The sequence below is a fragment of the Stigmatopora nigra genome, chromosome 15 (genome assembly GCF_051989575.1).
Source record: "Stigmatopora nigra isolate UIUO_SnigA chromosome 15, RoL_Snig_1.1, whole genome shotgun sequence".
Taxonomy (NCBI): Eukaryota; Metazoa; Chordata; class Actinopteri; order Syngnathiformes; family Syngnathidae; genus Stigmatopora; species Stigmatopora nigra.
The window spans coordinates 4,664,188-4,684,263 of record NC_135522.1 but is presented as its reverse complement, the minus strand read 5'-3'; the positions used below and the strand labels follow the sequence as shown (position 1 = coordinate 4,684,263).

The 20,076-nt window shown below is 41.0% G+C and overlaps 2 protein-coding genes and 1 long non-coding RNA gene across 10 annotated transcripts; 1 reads left to right on the top strand and 2 right to left on the bottom strand.

Annotated features, from left to right (window-relative positions):
- Positions 1–1,374: 1,374 nt before the first annotated feature.
- Positions 1,375–9,816, top strand: mmd (monocyte to macrophage differentiation-associated). 2 transcript variants are annotated; one of them, XR_013328828.1, is made up of 10 exons: positions 1,375–1,877; positions 2,520–2,601; positions 2,687–2,847; positions 2,961–3,035; positions 3,099–3,200; positions 3,278–3,347; positions 5,054–5,189; positions 7,662–7,766; positions 7,837–7,900; positions 7,994–9,816. XR_013328828.1 is itself a non-coding variant. In XM_077733756.1 (7 exons), exons 1-7 carry the CDS (start codon positions 1,852–1,854, stop codon positions 4,180–4,182), a joined length of 705 nt encoding a protein of 234 aa, XP_077589882.1. In that variant the 5' UTR covers positions 1,414–1,851; the 3' UTR covers positions 4,183–5,022. The 2 variants fall into 2 exon arrangements, 1 of the variants encoding a protein (XP_077589882.1); XM_077733756.1 differs by lacking the exons at positions 5,054–5,189; positions 7,662–7,766; positions 7,837–7,900; positions 7,994–9,816 and adding an exon at positions 3,994–5,022 and having other exon boundaries at positions 1,414–1,877.
- LOC144208095 (uncharacterized) lies at positions 7,595–11,578 on the bottom strand. 7 transcript variants are annotated; one of them, XR_013328830.1, is made up of 8 exons: positions 10,752–11,578; positions 10,302–10,456; positions 9,739–9,827; positions 9,581–9,672; positions 8,595–8,809; positions 8,450–8,527; positions 8,053–8,215; positions 7,595–7,919 (listed from the first exon to the last, which is right to left on the bottom strand). It is a non-coding gene; the product is annotated as an uncharacterized LOC144208095 (long non-coding RNA). The 7 variants fall into 7 exon arrangements; XR_013328831.1 differs by lacking the exon at positions 10,752–11,578 and having other exon boundaries at positions 8,595–8,668; positions 8,736–8,809; positions 10,302–10,733; XR_013328832.1 differs by lacking the exon at positions 10,752–11,578 and having other exon boundaries at positions 8,053–8,218; positions 10,302–10,735.
- Positions 11,579–13,083: 1,505 nt separating this feature from the next.
- On the bottom strand, positions 13,084–18,150 carry hlfa (HLF transcription factor, PAR bZIP family member a). Its single transcript, XM_077733755.1, has 4 exons — positions 17,752–18,150; positions 15,690–16,031; positions 13,998–14,224; positions 13,084–13,828 (listed from the first exon to the last, which is right to left on the bottom strand). The coding sequence occupies exons 1-4, from the start codon at positions 17,864–17,866 to the stop codon at positions 13,613–13,615; spliced, it is 900 nt and encodes a 299-aa protein (XP_077589881.1). The 5' UTR covers positions 17,867–18,150; the 3' UTR covers positions 13,084–13,612.
- Positions 18,151–20,076: the final 1,926 nt, after the last annotated feature.

Here is a 20,076-nt window from a genome sequence, read left to right as displayed (position 1 = left end):
CCCATTATTAGAATGGAGGAAATCACTTGACAGCATTTCTAAGATTTTAAAAACATTAAAGACATTGGCCGCCATTCAGGATGCTAGCTGGATGAGCCTAATCTGATATAGATGAAGGTTGTAAAATCAAATAACTGTCTGACTACAATACAAATCTAATCCATCCTTTTATAATGTTCAAAGGCCACAGATCAATTTCAGTAGTGTGTCTGTCTGTATCCGCATTTGTGGAGGGGTCATAACATGATAAATGAAGCCTAGGATGATGATGTGTGTGTGTGTGTGTGAATGCTTTTCAGGGCCCACATTGTTCTTGTGAGGTGACTTTTGTCTTGGCAGCTCTCTTTCCGAATCCAAGTCTACTTTCTCATCGCTAGCGTTTGGGGATTAGCCTAACCTTTTGGGGACGTCTGCTCAGAGACTTTACGTAATGCCAACAGTCCTTTCTAAGGTTTGGAGCCCTTAAAACAAATTCATTTAATACGTATAATATATATATTGCCAGAATGAACCTTCATTTGTGCAAAAAAAAAATTCCCAGGAAATTTGTCCATTTCGGTTAAAGATGACAACTTTTATTTGTCAATTTCAGGTCATGTTCGTGGCAATTTTTAATGTAGTGTTCCAGAAAAAAACATTGGCCCATCAAATTGACAGTATTTGTTTCTTTTGGCTAAATATCCAATCCATTTTGATGGTCAAACTAGATCTCCTTCAAGCGCACATTCGATGGCTGCCAGGCCTTCTTAATAGCATGCCATGTCCCGTCCAATAATTCCCCTTAATGCGTCGTTTAGGCTTTTATTTTTTTATTTCTCTGTTGAGAAGGATAAGTTGGAGAGAGCCAGCTTGTCATTGGCCCAAAGTAGAGATTGCACTTACATAAAGACTCTTATTTCATTCATCAAGCGCGCTTATGTAATAACATGCCATCTGGACAACAACTTCAAATCCAGACTCACCATTTGTAAAATGGGGGAAAAATGTATATGATATTGTCACATTTTAAATCAATCATTGAATTCCACTGTTTAGGGATCACATATTTATAGTCATGAAATACATGTCAATAATGTCAACCATTTGACATCAAAGAAAATGTACTCACAGGCTGCCATGGGTAAAGAAAGTTTAAACAATATATAGTACAAGAAAAATACACTAATTTAAGAATAATATAATAAATATAATGCAATGGAAAGTGCAAATGCAATATAATTTTTAAAATATATTTGTAGTAAACATTTCAAAGTATACTATAATTGAAAAAATTCAAATAATATAATGCTATGTAAAGTTCAAATTTAATATAATATATATAATATATTTTAAGTGAACATTTTAAAGTATAGTAATTGTCATCTTTCAAATAGTTTATGAATTCAATGATTTCTCATTTCGGCTACACCCTTCAACTGGTCTTCTCAATTATGATTGGCTCAAGCAACTGTCGATCACAATGCGGATCCGCCCACCCACTGTAGGAACACCGGGTGGCTGGCTGGCAGGCGTGTACTGATTGAGTGACTGGCGTCCTCCTCGGCTTGCTGCCGGGATTTTTTCTTTACCCTTTCGTTGTCGCTTTTCCATCATGGACTTTGATACCTCACGGGCTTAGTGGCCAGTCAGCACCCGATCCAGGATGTTATGGAGGAAAAGACTAAAATGGTGCCCTATAACTGTTGCCAGAGTCAGTAGCTAGTGCGCGTGTAGCCGGCGAGCTAATGCTAATCAAGTGTTGTGGCTACCCTTGGGCCATAGAGCTTCACCCCCCCCGCCCCACTTTTTTTCTTATCTCCTTTTTAATTCATGTGATCTTTTTTTTGCTGCTCTGGATCACAAGACGCTGCAATGAAAAGAGTTAACAGCTTCCACAGGTAAGTAATCAAGTGTTTTTTTTATTCAATTTAACACGTGTGGGACATCATTAAATGTGCAACAGGAAATAACCTTTCATAATATGATGGAAAGTCTTTTCAAATGAGTTGAGGAATACGTCATATTTTCTGTAAAACATGAAATGTGTATAGAATGACAACAGGAAATAACCTTTCATAATATGACGAAGTCTTTTTAAATGATTTAAGGAATACGTACCATTTTCTGTAAAACATCGCTTTGTCGCCCCCCTGTGGCGATCATGGGCAAATGTAAACCTCATTCTTATGACGTATGAGTTTGACCAATTAGCAGAGAATTGGGTTAACGTGTTTACATTGACTACACTTGGGAAGATGTACTATTTTTGTTTGATACTTTCTATTTCATCTTCTAAGAGAATCTCTGGTGTTTCAGTCCTTTAAATATTGGAAATAGCCGCGAGAGGGCGCTTTTGGCTTGTGAAAAGCTAGTAAATATTGACTAAATTGAAATGCAACCAAATCACTATAACTAAGAGTACAAAGAATTGTTAAGTTGGACAGCTTTTTGATTTATTGTCCCATTCGTCTTATGCAAGTTATTTTTCTTTGTCTGAAATATTTTCAATTTATCCAATGTTTTTGTTTTGTATGTTCCAGATTCATGAACAGCCGGCCTTCCGCTAACTGTCGCTACCAGCCCACCTGCTACGAGCACGCCGCTAACTGCTACACCCATGCAGTAAGTCCACCATGGAACAATGGCCGGTCGGAACGGATCGAATGTCCGTTCATGACGGTTTACACGTGTGTTTGTGTGCACACAGTTTCTAATCGCACCCGCTCTAGTGGGCACGGCCCTCCTCCACCGTCTGTCATCCGATGGATGGCAACAAGCCACGGCGTGGGTGTACGGCCTTGGCCTCGTCGCCCTCTTCCTCGTCTCTACCGTCTTCCATGTTGTCACCTGGAAGAGGAGCCACATGAGGTTAGGAAGCCACACCAGGCAGAGATTTAGGCAGCTGTATTTGTCGCATTTTTTTCAACACAAATTGAGAGAATTTTCCTTGAAATTGAGTTGATTCTTTTTTTGGATTTCAGGGAAGTGGAGCATTGTTTCCACATTTGTGACCGAGTCGTCATCTACGTCTTCATTGCGGCCTCTTACACGCCTTGGTATGTACACGTGCATTATCCTGTCATGACCACGACTTGGAATCCACTTTTCTTGGCCTCCAGGCTGAACCTCCGCGAGCTGGGCCCAGTGGCGTGTCACATGCGTTGGGCGGTGTGGCTGATGGCGGCCGCCGGCACCTTCTACGTCTTCAACTACCACGAAAAGTGCGCCCATTGGCCGCCGTCTTGTGCTTTTGGTCCTGGCCAATGACTGACCTGTGTTTCTCTTGCAAATGTTTCAGGTACAAAGTAGTGGAGCTGGCCTTCTACCTGACCATGGGCTTTTTGCCCGCCTCTGTTGTCACCTCCATGGTAAGTACGTGTACACACACAATACAAATTGTTAATAATGTGGAGATAAATATGTACTCAAATACGGTAATACGGTTAATAGGTCCCTAAACCTACCAGAATAGGTGAATGACCACCATTTAGGGAGTGTTTTTATCTTATTCTCTATTTAATTTAATTTATTATTAAACTTCATATTTGTTATTGTTAATGCGCTGTAAATTCGTGAAAATAGGAAGAAATAGGGTCCAATCAAAATAAATAAATAGTCAAATTATAATTAAATCCATATAGAAATCAATAATAATAAAATACTGAAATATTTTTAAATATATGGTAAAATGTCTATACAAATTAATACAAATACAACGTGTTGAATATAATTTAATATCTATAGAAAATAAAACAAATTTAATTCAAATACAATGTATTGAATAGCATTTCAAATCTATGGAAATTAAAACAAATACATTAAAAAAATTCAAAATAAGTCTGTATTTATACTGAAATGAGGAAATTCTAAGCGGAAGGAAGAAATAAGCAAGCATAATTGGGCGTCTATCATCGTCATTAGAGGCAAAGAGACTAAAAGAGGCTTTAAAGTACTGGTGTGAAGAAGTTAGTTTTCCCCAGTGACGAATCTGAAGGCCGTGTGTGTGCTCATCAGAGGCCGACGGAGGGCTTGCTGGAGCTGGCGTGCGGTGGCCTGTTGTACTGCGTGGGCGTGGTCTTTTTCAAGAGCGACGGCGTCATTCCGTTCGCGCACGCCATCTGGCACGTCTTTGTGGCTCTGGCCGCCGCCGTTCACTATTACGCCATCTGGAAGTACCTCTACGCTCACGCCGGTCCGTCTTGAGAGCGCTGGCCGGCGCCGCCTCCAACTCGTTTACCGCTCCCGTTTTTATCGCCCATCTCGATCATTCCACGGTCTGCCGACCGATCACGCCGACGAAAAACAAAGCGCTCACCCCAAGAGCGCGCGGGGGGAGTTTTAAACACGTTCACTCCCATTGACTGCCATGGGCGTCCAATCGGCCTGAACTAGATCGCTGCCAACTACTCAAAAGTTCAAAAGGATTGGACGCCTATTGCTGTCAGTAGGACTGAAATGACCCTTCACTGCCAGTCAAACAACTTTTGAAAAAGCAAGTCACCTACAAGAAACCCCATTTTTTTTTGTTTTGTTTTTCTTTTGGGAGGAGAATGGCATTTTTTTTTGTCCCGGCGACCAATCATGCATAGAAGATGGAAGACGTTAATGCGGAAGAATTGGTGGTGATCATGTCAATGGAGAAAAGACAGTTTGTCCGTTATTTTTTTTGGACATTTCAAAGTGGCGACCAATCACACAGTATTCCTGGGCAACACTATGAGGAGCAAGTTGTTTGTCCATGTATTTCAAGAGAAGCGAGCACTCACATTGAACTGGCATTTTGCAGCCAATTTAGCAGAAAAGCAAGTGAATCATAAGACCTCTTTGAAGGGTTCATTTTGATGATGCCGTTTTTTTGACGCATTTCAAGAGTTGGACTCCAACGGCTTTTGTGTTTTGCTTTCTTTTTTCAAGTCATGTTTGTGTGATGTCACTTTCTGCTCATATTTTGTAATTTCCTGGCCTTCCCGCTGCCGCTGTCTTCTATTGTGGTGCTACTAACCTCCTCTTTGATCAAATAAAACATATCCGTATCAATCTTTAGTTTGATTTGTAATCTTCTGTGTTGTATTAGATATTTACAAAAAAGAAGCCTTTCCCATCTGTCTCGAGGCCAGAGGCGGCGGACATCCTGAATTGGCGGCCGGACGATCTTAAGGAGACGGACAACCATGCACACTGTATTTTTTCTTAAAAAATGACATAGTATGGTAAGGCTTTTTCTCTTCAAAAACGACATAGTATAGTAAGGCTTTTTGGCTTCAAAAACGACATAGTATAGTAAGGCTTTTTCTCTTCAAAATAACATAGTATAGTAAGGCTTTTCCTCTTCAGAAACGACATAGTATAGTAAGGCTTTTAATCTTAAAAGACGACATAGTATAGTAAGGCTTTTTTTTCGTCAAAAAACGACATAGTGTAGTAAGGCTTTTTATAGCAAAAAAACGACATAGTATAGTAAGGCTTTTTATCGTCAAAAAACGACATAGTATAGTAAGGCTTTTTTTCGTCAAAAAACGACATAGTATAGTAAGGCTTTATTTCGTCAAAAAACAACATAGTATAGTAAGGCTTTTTTTCATCAAAAAACGACATAGTATAGTAAGGCTTTTTATCGCAAAAAAACGACATAGTATAGTAAGGCTTTTTATCGCAAAAAAACGACATAGTATAGTAAGGCTTTTTTTCGTCAAAAAACGACATAGTATAGTAAGGCTTTTTTAATCAAAAAACGACATAGTATAGTAAGGCTTTTTATCGCAAAAAAACGACATAGTATAGTAAGGCTTTTTATCGCAAAAAAACGACATAGTATAGTAAAGCTTTTTTTCATCAAAAAACGACATAGTATAGTAAGGCTTTTTTTCGTCAAAAACGACATAGTATAGTAAGGCTTTTTACTTAAAAAAAACGACATAGTATAGTAAGGCTTTTTTTCATCAAAAAACGACATAGTATAGTAAGGCTTTTTTTCGTCAAAAAACGACATAGTATAGTAAGGCTTTTTATCGCAAAAAAACGACATAGTATAGTAAGGCTTTTTATCGCAAAAAAACGACATAGTATAGTAAGGCTTTTTTTCATTAAAAAACGACATAGTATAGTAAGGCTTTTTTTCGTCAAAAAACGACATAGTATAGTAAGGCTTTTTATCGCAAAAAAACGACATAGTATAGTAAGGCTTTTTATCGCAAAAAAACGACATAGTATAGTAAGGCTTTTTTTCGTCAAAAAACGACATAGTATAGTAAGGCTTTTTATTGCAAAAAATTGACATAGTATAGTAAGGCTTTTTATCGCAAAAAAACGACATAGTATAGTAAGGCTTTTTTTCATTAAAAAACGACATAGTATAGTGAGGCTTTTTTTCGTCAAAAAACGACATAGTATAGTAAGGCTTTTATCGCAAAAAAACGACATAGTATAGTAAGGCTTTTTATCGCAAAAAAACGACATAGTATAGTAAGGCTTTTTTTCGTCAAAAAACGACATAGTATAGTAAGGCTTTTTATCGCAAAAAAATGACATAGTATAGTAAGGCTTTTTATCGCAAAAAAACGACATAGTATAGTAAGGCTTTTTTTCATTAAAAAACGACATAGTATAGTAAGGCTTTTTACTTAAAAAAAACGACATAGTATAGTAAGGCTTTTTTTCATCAAAAAACGACATAGTATAGTAAGGCTTTTTTTCGTCAAAAAACGACATAGTATAGTAAGGCTTTTTATCGCAAAAAAACGACATAGTATAGTAAGGCTTTTTATCGCAAAAAAACGACATAGTATAGTAAGGCTTTTTTTCGTCAAAAAACGACATAGTATAGTAAGGCTTTTTTTCATCAAAAAACGACATAGTATAGTAAGGCTTTTTTTCGTCAAAAAACGACATAGTATAGTAAGGCTTTTTATTGCAAAAAATTGACATAGTATAGTAAGGCTTTTTATCGCAAAAAAACGACATAGTATAGTAAGGCTTTTTATCGCAAAAAAACGACATAGTATAGTAAGGCTTTTTTTCGTCAAAAAACGACATAGTATAGTAAGGCTTTTTATTGCAAAAAATTGACATAGTATAGTAAGGCTTTTTATCGCAAAAAAACGACATAGTATAGTAAGGCTTTTTTTCATTAAAAAACGACATAGTATAGTGAGGCTTTTTTTCGTCAAAAAACGACATAGTATAGTAAGGCTTTTATCGCAAAAAAACGACATAGTATAGTAAGGCTTTTTATCGCAAAAAAACGACATAGTATAGTAAGGCTTTTTTTCGTCAAAAAACGACATAGTATAGTAAGGCTTTTTATCCCAAAAATACGACATAGTATAGTAAGGCTTTTTTCATCAAAAAACGACATAGTATAGTAAGGCTTTTTTTCGTCAAAAAACGACATAGTATAGTTAGGCTTTTTATCGCAAATAAACGACATAGTATAGTAAGGCTTTTTATCGCAAAAAACGACATAGTATAGTAAGGCTTTTTATTGCAAAAAAACGACATAGTATAGTAAGGCTTTTTTTCGTCAAAAAACGATATAGTATAAGTAAGGCTTTTTCTCTTCAAAAACGACATAGTATAGTAAGGCTTATTTCTAGAGAAATAAATAAAAAAGACCGTGTATTGAAAGGCTTTTATTTATTTAACATTTTTTTTACCATGTATTATATTTTGTGCCTTTATCGAAGAGTCTCCGGCGCCCCAGTGAGCGGAGGCTGACACGGTCGTGCTTTTGGACGCATTGCGCAGATGCAGGCGGACAACATTGCCGGATGGCAAGTCCTCACTGATTTGTAAGTCTGGTTGTCGTCGACATTATCACTTTGGTCACGTGACCTTTTTTCTCATTCACGTCGGGAAAAGCTCGCTGACTGGCCGCAGGAGCAGTTGGGACAGATGCACGTCGCCATCGCCTTCGTCTTGCCAGGTTGAAAACCGTGTCGCCACTGTAAAAAAAAGAAAAAAAATAGGTTGTCATCTTGGGTAGTGTTGACAAATCATTGTCTTTGTGTCACGAAAGATGAATTGGACAAGGTGGAAGAGGAGAAGGAGGAGAAGAACGGGGTGCAGGTGACCCACCGACAAGTCAAGGACTCCTCGCCTCACCCCGTCACATCCGTGGGTGTGAGCTGAGTCCCCGTCATTTGGCAGACCTGGATGTGGACGAGGGTGACTGGCAGAACAACATCACAATGCGGTTCTTCCAGAGCCGGTGGTTGTGGTGGGGAAATGCCAACTGCTGCTGCTGAAAAAAAAAAGTAAAATTAAAAAATGTTTAAAGTTATTTTTTAGTAAAAGGTAATTTATCTTATGTCACATGTGAATTTCCTTATTCTTATGTTCCTATGTCAGGGGAGTCACCAAGAGTATGGTTTGCTCTGCTCTGTAAACTTACCTAACTTTTCCCACTTGAAGGTACAAAAAGTACTAAGTATGATCTAGGAGTGAAAAGAGACTAAACAACAAATACTACTACCTAATCCTGTAGAGTGTTGGCCCAGTGGATAAGTCATCAGTCTTCCACCCCTGTGGTCCTGGGTTCAAATCCCAGCGCCTGCAAATATTTTCCCAATATTATTCAGGTAAACGAAAGAGATAAAAGTATAAGTACTACCACTTACTCTCAGAGGGTGGTGGCCCAGTGGTTAAGTCATCAGCCTCCCACATCTGTGGTTGTTGGTTCAAATCCCAGCACCTGCAAAGATTTTCCCAATAATATTCAGGTAAATGAATGAGATAAAAGTATAAGTACTACCACTTACTCTCAGAGGGAGGTGGCCCAGTGGTTAAGTCATCAGCCTCCCACATCTGTGGTTGTTGGTTCAAATCCCAGTGCCTGCAAAGATTTTCCCAATATTATTCAGTTTAAAGAATAAGTTCTAATGTCTAAGTGTTTAAGTGTATAAGTATTGAGTGGTGGATGAAGCATTTTGTCCAAAAAATGACTAAGTGTTTCACCCCATTTCCTTGGATAAAACGTTTCAACACCTATGTATAAGTGGGGCACGAGTTGGTGTAGTGGGTTGCACACTCGCCTTTGCACCGAGAGAACGTGAGTTCGCTTCCCGGTGTCGGCGGTTCACTGACCAAGCAAGCGGTCGAGGGTCGGCCGAAGGCCGACCCGAGAACGCCTTTCGCACGGACAGGTCCATCAAGTGTCTTCCGAACTGCCGAAGGCAGTTCGGAATATAACCTTTTGCTGAAAAGTATGACTAAGTGTTTAATATAAATTAAAAAGGTTTTTCTTTTTTTCTTCTTCCTATTCCAATTTCTGAACTACATGCTGTAGTGTTCAGCCAAACGACGACAGCGGGAAGCGAACCCGGGTCTCCCAGGCGGGAGTCCGGTGCACTAACCTCTGCGCCACCAAGTGGCTACACTTTCCTTAGTAATCATTTGAGTGTCCTGACAAGAAGTACACAGAAATAACTAAGGGAAAATGTGTCTGGACCGGGATTCGAACCCAGGTCTCCCAGACGAGAGACAGGTGACTTAACCACTAGGCCACCATTTGTCTACACTTTCCTTTGTCATCATTTGAGGGTCTTGACTACAAATACACAGAAACAACTAAGTGAAACTGTGTCACAACCGGGGAAGCGTTTACCTTTTGCATTGTAAGTTGTTGCTTTATTATTGAGGCAAAGTCAGCCACCTGGTGAAAACGACATCCTACATCACCGCCAACCACAGGTGAATCTAAGGAAAAACAAAAGAAAACAAATATTTTCTGCACAATAACATGATTGCCTCTTTTAAACTTACATTTTTTTTGTCTTCAGGTGTCCTCGCTCCACAGTTTGGGAACCCTTTTCGTTGGAAGACCGTCCATCCCGCAAGTCATCCATTTTTGCCTTTCACAATAATGTGAAAAATAAAAATAAAAGTTGACAACAAATTATCTCTTGTTCTATTATGTGACCTTGACTTTTATATATAATAAAAAATATCTATTCTAAAGTTTTTTTTGTAAGGGGTTGTGGATATCTAAAAAAAACAAACCCTACTATACATGGGCGATTTTTAAGGGGGAAAAAGCCTTACTATACATGGTCATTACCAAAAATAAATAAATAGATCAAGTCGTCAGATATCACCAATATTACTGGAGAGTGTCTTTCCACATCTAGGATTTTCGTTATATGACAAATGGTCTATAAAGGACTTTCGAATTAGACAAATCATTGAGCCGTCTTGGTTTCTGTCCTTGTGCGATCTTTGAAACGATTAAAAACACTAAATGCAATTCGATTTGGAGATATTATGAATGCAAGTGGAACTTTATCTTTATAGAAACGTGCAATGTAGAAAACGGGAGCATTTCTTACCTTTCCGGCATGCGTCGAGTACACAAAAATCAGCCATCGTAAAAAAACAACAACTTCTTGGTGGACTTTTTTCTGTTCATGTCCTTTAACAAACGTATCTTGGTTGGAGCTGACCCAAATTAGGCCGTTTAGATGAAAAAGAGAAGATTAAAAACCTGAAAAGACGTTTGCAAACAAAACACAGCATGCAGGTAAACGAAAATTGTCTTTTCCGGTCCGTTTCACTTCCGGCTCAGCAATGTGACGTCATTTCCTGGTACGCCCTCGACTTTTTTTTTAATATAATAGTTTGAAATGAAAGCCAAGTCTTCAAATCAAAAGTCTTTACTGCCACCATACGCAGCTGTGTATAATGAAATGGGTGAAATATTATTAAACAAAGGTGCTCTCAAATGGGTCAAATGTTTGCACTTTGACGGCCCACGTTTGAAATAGATTAAAAAAAATTACCATGTATATATAGTCGGGGTCCCTCGTGGTGTTAAGGTTCACCTGCCTGCCTTTAATGTAGAGGTGGTGGTGGCAGGTAAGAAGATGAATGGACCTTGTTCTCCTAAAAAAACACGAAGTCCCTGAAAGACAACCATGTGTAGTCAAGAATTTCCAACAATGACTAAGTAATGTGTGTCTGCTTTGTGGTGTAGTGGTTAACTCACCTGACTGCCATATAGGCAGTTTGGGTTCAAATCCCTGTTATGAAACATTTTCTCTTAATTATTTCAATGGTTGTGTAGTCAAAACTTTCCAAAAATGACTAAGTAATGTGTGTCCGCTTTGTGGTGTAGTGGTTAACTCACCTGACTGCCATATAGGCAGTTTGGGTTCAAATCCCTGTTAGGAAACATTTTCTCTTAATTATTTCAATGGTTGTGTAGTCAAGACTTTCCAATAATGACAAAGCAAAGGGTGTCCACTTCATGGTGGAGTGGTTAACTCACCAGACTACCATGTGGGCAGTTGGAGTTCAAACCCCAGTTGGGAAGCATTTTCCCATGATTATTTTTATATACATGTAATCAAGACTTTCCAATTATGACAAAGTAAGGTGTCTACTTCACAGTGTAGTGGTTAACTCACCTGACTGCCAAATGGGCAGATGTGGTTCAATTCTTGGTTGGGAAACATTTTCCCATGATTATTTCTATGTTTTTGTAGTCAAGACTTTCCAATAATGACAATGTAAGATGTAACAACTTCATGGTGTAGAGAGGTTTGTTTTTTTTAAACGACCATGTATAGTAAGGCTTAGGGTTTAAAAATGAAAGTAAAAGTAAGGCTTTAAAAATGACATAGTACCTACGGGTGATCGGTGACAGACACCCATCTGCCCTCACAATCTTGCCACCAACAGCGGGAATTGAACCCACACTTACTCACACCTGAGTCAGGTGAGCGAACCACTATGCCACGAGGTGATTCCATTACTTCTGTTACTTCTGTTGCTTTTACCAAGTTCAACCTGATTGCAGCAGGAAACTCTGGCATTGAAGTATTGTTTATTCATTCCAATGTAGAGTGTTGTCTCGTGGCATAGAGGTTCCCAAGCGGGACTTTGGTGTGGGCAGGTGTGGGTTCAAATCCTGCTGATGGTGGTGGTATGATTGTGAGAGCAGATGGTTTTCTGTTTCTATGCGACCTACGGGTGCCTGGTGACCTGTCTCGACTGCCCCTGAAAGAAGGAATATTTCTTGTCATTAATACTATGTACTTTTACATATTGAGCTTTAATATTAGTTGCAGTACCACTACCGAACACCAGCCTGTCTTGTTTCTCCCTTTAAAAGCTTTGGCGTCAAGTCACCAGGCAGACTAAAAGTCCCAATAGCCATCGTCATGGAAACCCTCCGTCTCCAGGGCAACGACTCGCAGATGATGTTACGGAAAAATACAAAGCGTCGTCTGGCGTCACGTTTTGTTTTTATCGTGGCGACCGCTCAACTATTGAAAAGTCTGTAAAAGAAGAGCAATTAGCATTGTTGTAATCTTTAATAATCTTCTGGATGTGTTGTGCCTTTAAAATACATCTTCAGTAAATGTTTAGGAAAAATACTGTACAAAACAACAACGTAAAGATTTATAGGTTTTATATATATAAACATCTCTTGTAACCAATATATCATCTCTGTAAGCGATTGGTTTGGTCTGCCATACACAAAATAGACGCCGTCCGCCCATACCGAAAAACAACAACAACAAAAAACGACTTTTTCCTCCTTTTACATTCGTGGCGGCGGCGTCCGCTAGGGAGGAGGGCGCTCTACCACGTGATGGGAAGGGAATCGGGGGGTGCCTGGGGGTCTGGTTTAGGGGTCACATTTGCTACATTAGATACAAAAGGGAAAAAAATAAAATAAAAAAATCAAAAGGGGCAAAGGAAACAAATCACACTAGAAAATGAATGGTCGCCGTATGGAGGGAAAAGATTGTGAACTACGCTTTAGTGCACAGGTGATGAAAGACGAAAGCAAGCTTTTCGGCCCATCACATTTGAGTGCCGTGGTTTGAACCAAAAAAAATGAACAAAAACACAGCCTCAGCGCAAAAATGAAGCCCCTTTCACACGGAATATCAAAGATGGCTCTTTGTACAGTTAGCGCTTTTTGCTGTCAGGATTTGTTTTTGTTTTTTTTGCGGTGCTGTTCTAGTTAAGTCCAATAGGTGGTAGAAGTGCACCTTTCCCACCGAGAAGACCCCCTTTAACGCGCATAGGATTTTTTTTTACCAGAAATTGGACAATTACAGGGATTTTTTTCCTAAAATTTTCAAATTATATCCTGAATTATTTCAGGAATCCTTTTCCCCAGACAAAATGGCGATGTAAACTTTTCCATCAAATTTGATCAAAATTGACTAAGAGCTTACAAAATGTCTCAATACTTTGCAAAATATTTGAGAAAAGGTTTTTCTCAGAAATTAGAAACCTTTGAAAATTCCCTTGAAATTTCCAAAGTATTTTTAAAAGCTAAAATTGCCTTCAAAAAAATTCAAAATTTCACCACAATTTCCAGAATTGTCAAAAAATTAACCTAAAATTAACTCAAATTTTGGAATCTTTGCCCAATATTGTTTTTGCATCCTTACTGGTTTTGAAATCAATTTCCAGGGAATTTTTCAAAAGCCCAAAATGCGAAAGGGGTCTGGGAGGGTGTGCGTCATTGGGGGAGGGGCATAAGGAGTGGGACAACGGCCCTTAACCGCCGTTGACGGCGACAGAAGTCTCGCCCATTCTCTCTCTCGGTCGGAATGGACGAGACGCCCGTCCCCGTGGACGGCGGCCAATGTCAAAGGTATTTTTTTTTTGTGGTGGGGGCTCACAGGGGGCCGTGCCTGGCCTGGTACTTAGCTACGACGTTCTTGCAGCGTCCCAGCTCTTTGCGAAGATCGGCCACCTCCAGACGCAGGGCGGCGTTTTCCTTCTCCAGGAAGCCGGCGCGGATGGCGATCTGGTTCTCCTTCAGCCGCCGGGCGTCCCGTGAGCGCTTGGCCGCCACGTTGTTCTTTCTGCGGCGCGCCCAGTACTTGTCGTCCTGGAAACCAAAGGTCAAAATCATTAAAAAAAAAAAGAAAACAAAACATTTGGAAAAATCTTAAGATAATTGGACTTTTTAAATAGTATGTTCCCATCTCAAAGAGATGTAAAAAATGTTCTCAAAGGATTAGTTTGTGGAAGGGAAAAAGAAAAAAAAAGTAGGTCACCTTGAGGTCCTCTGGTATAAAAACCTTGCGGGCCTTCTTGATCATGGGTTGCGGCTTGAGCTCCTCGGGCGAAAACTTGTGTTTGCGCGGGTCGAAGACGGCCTGGCCGGGAACGCTGGACAGCGCCAGGTCGGCCGGGTCGGGCTCGTAGCTTAGCGCCACCTGGATGGCATCGGGGTCGATGGGGCTGGGCGAGTCGCGGGACGATCCCGATGTCGCCGCTGGGCCTGCGCAAACACGTGCTGGGGTTCATTTCAGAAAGTTTCTTTGTTTGTTGTGCAAGATAACTCAAAAAGGAATAGTATGATTATTATCATACAACATTTGTTTTTATTTTTGTCAAGGCCAGAAAACGATAATTTCGTGACAGTTAGCCTATAGAATGCAAATGTGCAGAGTAGGGTAAGACCAGGTCAAAGGTCAAAAAGATGACCACTCTTTGAATTTGTCTCCATCAGAGTTAATCACACAATATTTTAGCCTTTATTCTTCCATCTCATTTTGGATGATTCATTTTCAAGTTTTGGGGTTTTATGGTTAGGCAAATTTTCACAACTGGCTAAAACCAAACTGCGTCAATCAGGCTCCTCCATCTTGAAGTCCTCATTAGTGCAGAGGTTAGCAACCCCCCCCCCCCCTTTTTTAATCTGGTTAAGTGATTAAATCAGTGGCACGCGCAAGCTAGCTATCCGACACGATGGCGTTAGCGATAAGATCCCGTGCACACGCGGCCGAACTCTGACCCTGGATGTACGGGGTCAAACTTCGGCCTTCCCCGATGTCGTCTTCAAAAACAGCCGCTCTGTGCTTTTATTTTGAAACACTTGTCGGATTTGAATATTTTGCCGGAATTCTATTTCGTCTTTCCCCACGTCACGTCGCCATTGACGACGAAGGGCGTTTAATCCGTGGTGACGGGCGGCGCTCGCAGTCCGAACGGAAACTGACGAGTAAAACGAGTACTTGTTGTTTTGGAGCCAAGCAAACAAGCAGGAACAAGCGTGCATGTGACCCGTGCACGCTCAAGTCCACGTGAGCCGAGACGAGCGCTGGCGGGCGAGCCAGGAGCGGGAGGGGCCAATGCTCCAGCGCCAGAAAGAAAGGAGGCGGAGCCACTGGCGCCCGCACATGTCGTCCGCATGTGTGGCTCACATGGACACGCACGCCAGGCGGATGATACACGCGCGCGCGGCAAAATATCTCGCCACCGTCAAAACAACACGTTGTTATCGACGTTTCCTGTCGCCCTGCACGCTGCTACATTGTTTGATAGCGACCAAATGATAGGTCGCCAATCCACTGTGACAGACATAGGCGCCTAATGTCATTTTGTATTAAATTGTCTATTTATTATTACATAAAGATTTCAGTGGGTTTTATGGTTAGTTTTGGCTGGAGAACAATTAAAAGTGTTCCCTTCCATTGTTGGCTGGGAGAGCCTCCAGCACCCCCGCGACCTTTGGGAGAAGGAGTGGCATGTGTTGAATGAATACTTTTAACATTTCTGTTTTTAATCCAAATCAATGTTTACTTCATTTAAAAAATATATTTTTAAATGTTTTTTTTCTATTTTTATAGTTTTCAAATCCAATTTTTACTTTTACTTTGAAAAACTGCATTTGTAGCCAACTTAAATGTACGACATGACCATCAAAAACATATCTGTGCGATACACTTTTGCATCACGCTTACCTGTTGCATTGGAGCCGCGTAAACACGTCTGCATGGCGAGGTTCACCGAAGCGCCGGCGGCGGCGCGGTTGCTCAGGTCCACCACCGAAGGGGTTGCCGGGGCCTGGGGGGCCGGTGGCGGTGGAGGCGCCGCCTGCCGCTGGTCACTTTGTCCCGTGTTGGCGGGAATGCCATTCTCCGACAGGAACTCCTCCAGGTCCATGTACTCCAGTTGGAAGTTGTCGCCATCGTAGGGCAGCGTCTTGTCCCACAGCGTGGGCCCAAGGAAAGCCGACTGTGGCGGGTTGGCGGCTCCGCTCTCATCTTCTAGCTTCTTCTCCTTGTCCTTCTCTTTAGCCAAACCTGTGGCAAACAAATGACCAAGTTAAAAAAAAGTTTTAGTTTAACCTAGCACAACGTAACTTTGTGTCTGAAAAAGCCACTAAGTGCTATTTTTTTCCCTCATTGTTGGCTTAAAGGCCACACAAATATGGAATATGGCTATGGGTTCAACCAATCAAAATCAAAATTGGTGGACTTATCTATGATTAAGAGATGCACCAAAAAGTCTTCTTAGGGCCAAAAACTAACCTGAAAAAAATGAAGCCCGTAATTTTCACTCATTTCAACAAAAATTCAGGCCCTGGCACCGGTTTGACTAATCAAAAAAAAACTTAATGAACATGCCCAAACACACCAAAAAGTTTTAAATTGCCCTTTTTTAGGTTAAAGAGCCCTTTTGTTTATGTCCATTATATTACACTTAAAAATTGGTAAGACATTGGTAACAATCCCAAATTTTGTTGACTTATGGATCTGGCAAATTTCCAGAAAAAAAGTAGTGTTGTTGACGGTGTAGCTGGGCTGGTAAGGACCTTTGACCAGAGGATTGAAGGATTACGCAGCATTTTTCACATACGACAGAGGCCTCCATTTTGGCTGCTAACATTTAAGATTTTTGGTTTCAGGCTCTACAAGAAAGTCACCTATAATTTTTTACTTAACTGCGTATTGTCTTATGATGGATTTGTCAAAGGGTGGAATTTCCCGTCACCAAAATGACTGCCAATTTTATTCCGTCAATTATAAAAAAATGCGGACAGGTCGGACGAGTTTATTTTGAGGATGAGCTCTTGCCTTTTGACAAACATTGGCGTGACTTTACTTTCTACTCTTGTTATGAGACGCACCAAAACATGCCGTCATATTCAGTCTAAAACGTCAGCGTCCATTTTATTGGGATATTTGAAACACCCGGAGAAAATATAGAAATGTACAAAAAGTTTTTTGATTTGAGAAGTCTTTTTTCTTTTTTTTAAAATTCACAATTACATTTTATACATATTTACCCTGTTACAATACAATCAACCATATCTTAAAATCGGCCAAATTAGATGTATTTTATGTCTTAACTTATTTTTCCCACCAATAATGGCAGAAATTCACAAAAATATAAAGATGAGGGCAATCATAGTCTCACATTTTAACATTGTCTGTAAAGAATTCTTTTGAAACCGCAAAAGAAAATTGTTTGTTGAAATTCCTCAATGAAATAAGATTCCAAGAAAGGCCAAACCAGTTTTGAATCCTTTTGACTTTAATGTGAGCAAAGTCAATATTTTATTGCAACGCTGTAGAAGCGTAAAAAAGGGTTTTGTTTTGTATATTTTCCCACTATTTATCTAAAGCCCCCTTGAGGATTAGCGTCCGAGTCGCCCCTACAGGTGACACGAGGAATCAACGTAATCGTCACTAAAACCACAGTTTTAAATGTTAAAAGTACGACCTATGCCCATAAAAAGGTGTTCCAAGACACGACAAAAGAGTGTATTATAAACACACAAATTCCAATATTGAGCAAAAAAATCCTGTCATTTTCACACGAGTGAATATTCTTCTTGTTTACCTCTTCTTTGCACCCATCGGAACCGCTGTAAAATATGGGCGGTCTATTTTTCTCCATCAAAGATGGGAACAATTTTGAGGATGCCTCACGCGTTTGCACTTTTGACGAGAGCTGACAAGCGAGTGGGAATCGGAAAAACAAACTGGCGACTTTTTGTTGAAAATGAAAAGCAAATACCTGGTTCGTGCTGGAAGGGCAGTTTGAGCGGATTCTCCAGCAGAGACTTGAGCACACCGTGCGTCGGCGGCAGGAACGCTGCGTTGACGGGAAGCGGTCTGGCCATTTTCTCCATTCGTCTTCGACGGCAAGCGGAGAGTAAAGTTCACAGAGACGTCGAAATCCCGCAGCTGTGGCGGCCCGAGATGGGACTCGCGGGCGCTGGAAACGGGGGATCGCCGGGGCTCAGGCGGCTGGGCTCTAGTCGAATCTGGCTGCCGATCGCTCGCTCGGTCGGCGGACTGGAGGCGGAGGGCGGAGGCAACTCGACTTTGACGGAGGTGCGGGTGCGGGCGCTCCCGCCCTCCCAGCAGCGCTCAGACCTTCACGACGACGTCCATGTGCGGAAAAACGGCGGGTGACGTCACGTCGCAGCGGGGCGTGGCCAAACGCAGCTGGGTCGGCGACGCTTTCGAAGGACGTTGGGAAAACACGAAGACGTTGCGTTCAAGCACAATCGGAACGCAACGATATGGCTATGGTCCCCCCCAAAATTACAGAACCTAATAAACAGATTTGGGGTTAGAATTATTTACAAGCAACATAATAAACATGACATACTATTCAATGCCTTATATTACAATGAAAGGAATCATTCTATTACTAGTTAATTTCTATTTATTCAAACAATACAAACAGAAAAATGTCCCAAAATTGCAAACAAAATAAATAAAACATAAATTAATATATACATACATACTTTCAAGAGATTAGTAATATATGTGTTTATTACACATGGCATACTCTTATCCAACACAGCCTTGTAATGGAGGGTAATGCAAGCACCAGTAAATAAAAGTAATGTAAAATAAAGTAAGGACATGTCATATAAAATTTTAGATAGCTCGCCACACAGCTGCTATGAACTAATGAGCACCAGCTTCTAACTCCACTTGAAGGCCGGAGTTCTGTACAATTTTTGAATCAATTTTTGCCAATTGCTAAAGCTATTGTAGTTGTGACCATCTAATTGCGCTAACGAACATATTTTGAGACACTCTAGTCGATGTTCAAAAGCTTCTAGGACAAGCAAGAAAAAAATACAGTGCGTGACACAGATGAAGTATGCACGCCAAGTAGCAATTTCTGATGGGCAGCAAAATATGACAAAACACCTGATACTTGGCCACACTTCCAGTGCGTAGGCGGGCCCACGCCTCAACTGGTCGCTGTCTGCCAGCACAGGAGCTTGGCTCAGTGGTTATAGCACTCACACTTAAGATCTTCCACCAAATATTGATGCCAGTTAGCAATAAAAGTGTGAGCCAGTAGCAGCGCAGATGACATGAGTTACCATTACTATGCATGTGCAGATTTGCATAGTAATAGATCGGCCCGATTGGGCTGGAAATACAGATGCTTGGAGAGGAGGAGCTTATTTTGAGGAAGGAAATAAAAAATAATACGAGATGATAAGAGTGGATTAGACCTGTATTTGCAATGTAATGTAAGTATGGAACATGTACTGTGCAAAGTTTTCAACATTTTAAGATCCTTGAAAAGTTACATAAAGCGCCAGCTACGCCCACTTATTTCCCCCCGCGACTGATCCCGAGTAAAAAAGCCACAACAGGAGGCCCCATTCACAGCTGGAACCTCGTGATGGGCCGCCAGAGATCCAGTCTCGATCAAAGGAAGGGCCTCCCTCAAGGCTTCCAATTGTTGTCATTTGAAATTCACATGGAAAAATAAACAGTGACCGACCGGCGGTCGCCTGCTGACAAATCACCGCGTTTCCTGTTTATCGCTTTGCTCTCGTTTTTCACGCAAAACGAGGCGCCACGACAAGTTCCATCAGATAAACGCGCAAATCCCAACACTGACCTTAAAATCGAACCTGACTACAATCCAACAACAACTAAAATACTCGGATAGAATACCGAAGCATTAAACCACTAGATTTTGTCTCCAGACAGAATACAGCACAGTGTTCTCTGGCTACATGAACACAGAATTAATTCCCATTTATTTTGCGAGAGGTCGGCGGCTCGATGCCGGACACGCGACCTCGAAAGCCGTACACGTGCGGCCGGACGATCGCCACGGAAACCCCCAGGAGACAGCTCGTCTTTCGCAAAGTTATCGTCAGGGGAGAAAGTCACGTGGACAAATGGGAGCTCATTGGGCGCCATTGACGGCGAAGAGCTGGCTCAGTCGCAACGACGGTCAGGGTGGGGAAAACGCGCCGCCGACGGTCGCAGAGCATTAAAAGTGAAGCGTATCCGCCCATCGCCATGGCGACTGCATCCAGGCTGATCACAACAATAAGGACATAACGCTCCTTGA

What these genes read in the sequence shown, in the direction of transcription:
- mmd (XM_077733756.1), top strand. Translation starts at nt 1,852, where the DNA reads ATGAAAAGAGTTAACAGCTTCCACAG. An exon ending in GCGGCCTCTTACACGCCTTG is followed by an intron (nt 3,036 to 3,098) that starts GTATGTACACGT and finishes CTTGGCCTCCAG; the next exon opens with GCTGAACCTCCGCGAGCTGG. An exon ending in GTCTTCAACTACCACGAAAA is followed by an intron (nt 3,201 to 3,277) that starts GTGCGCCCATTG and finishes CAAATGTTTCAG; the next exon opens with GTACAAAGTAGTGGAGCTGG.
- hlfa (XM_077733755.1), bottom strand. Translation starts at nt 17,866, where the DNA reads ATGGAGAAAATGGCCAGACCGCTTCCCGTCAACGCAGCGTTCCTGCCG. An exon ending in GCCCTTCCAGCACGAACCAG is followed by an intron (nt 16,032 to 17,751) that starts GTATTTGCTTTT and finishes TGTTTGCCACAG; the next exon opens with GTTTGGCTAAAGAGAAGGAC. An exon ending in TTATACCAGAGGACCTCAAG is followed by an intron (nt 13,829 to 13,997) that starts GTGACCTACTTT and finishes TTTGGTTTCCAG; the next exon opens with GACGACAAGTACTGGGCGCG.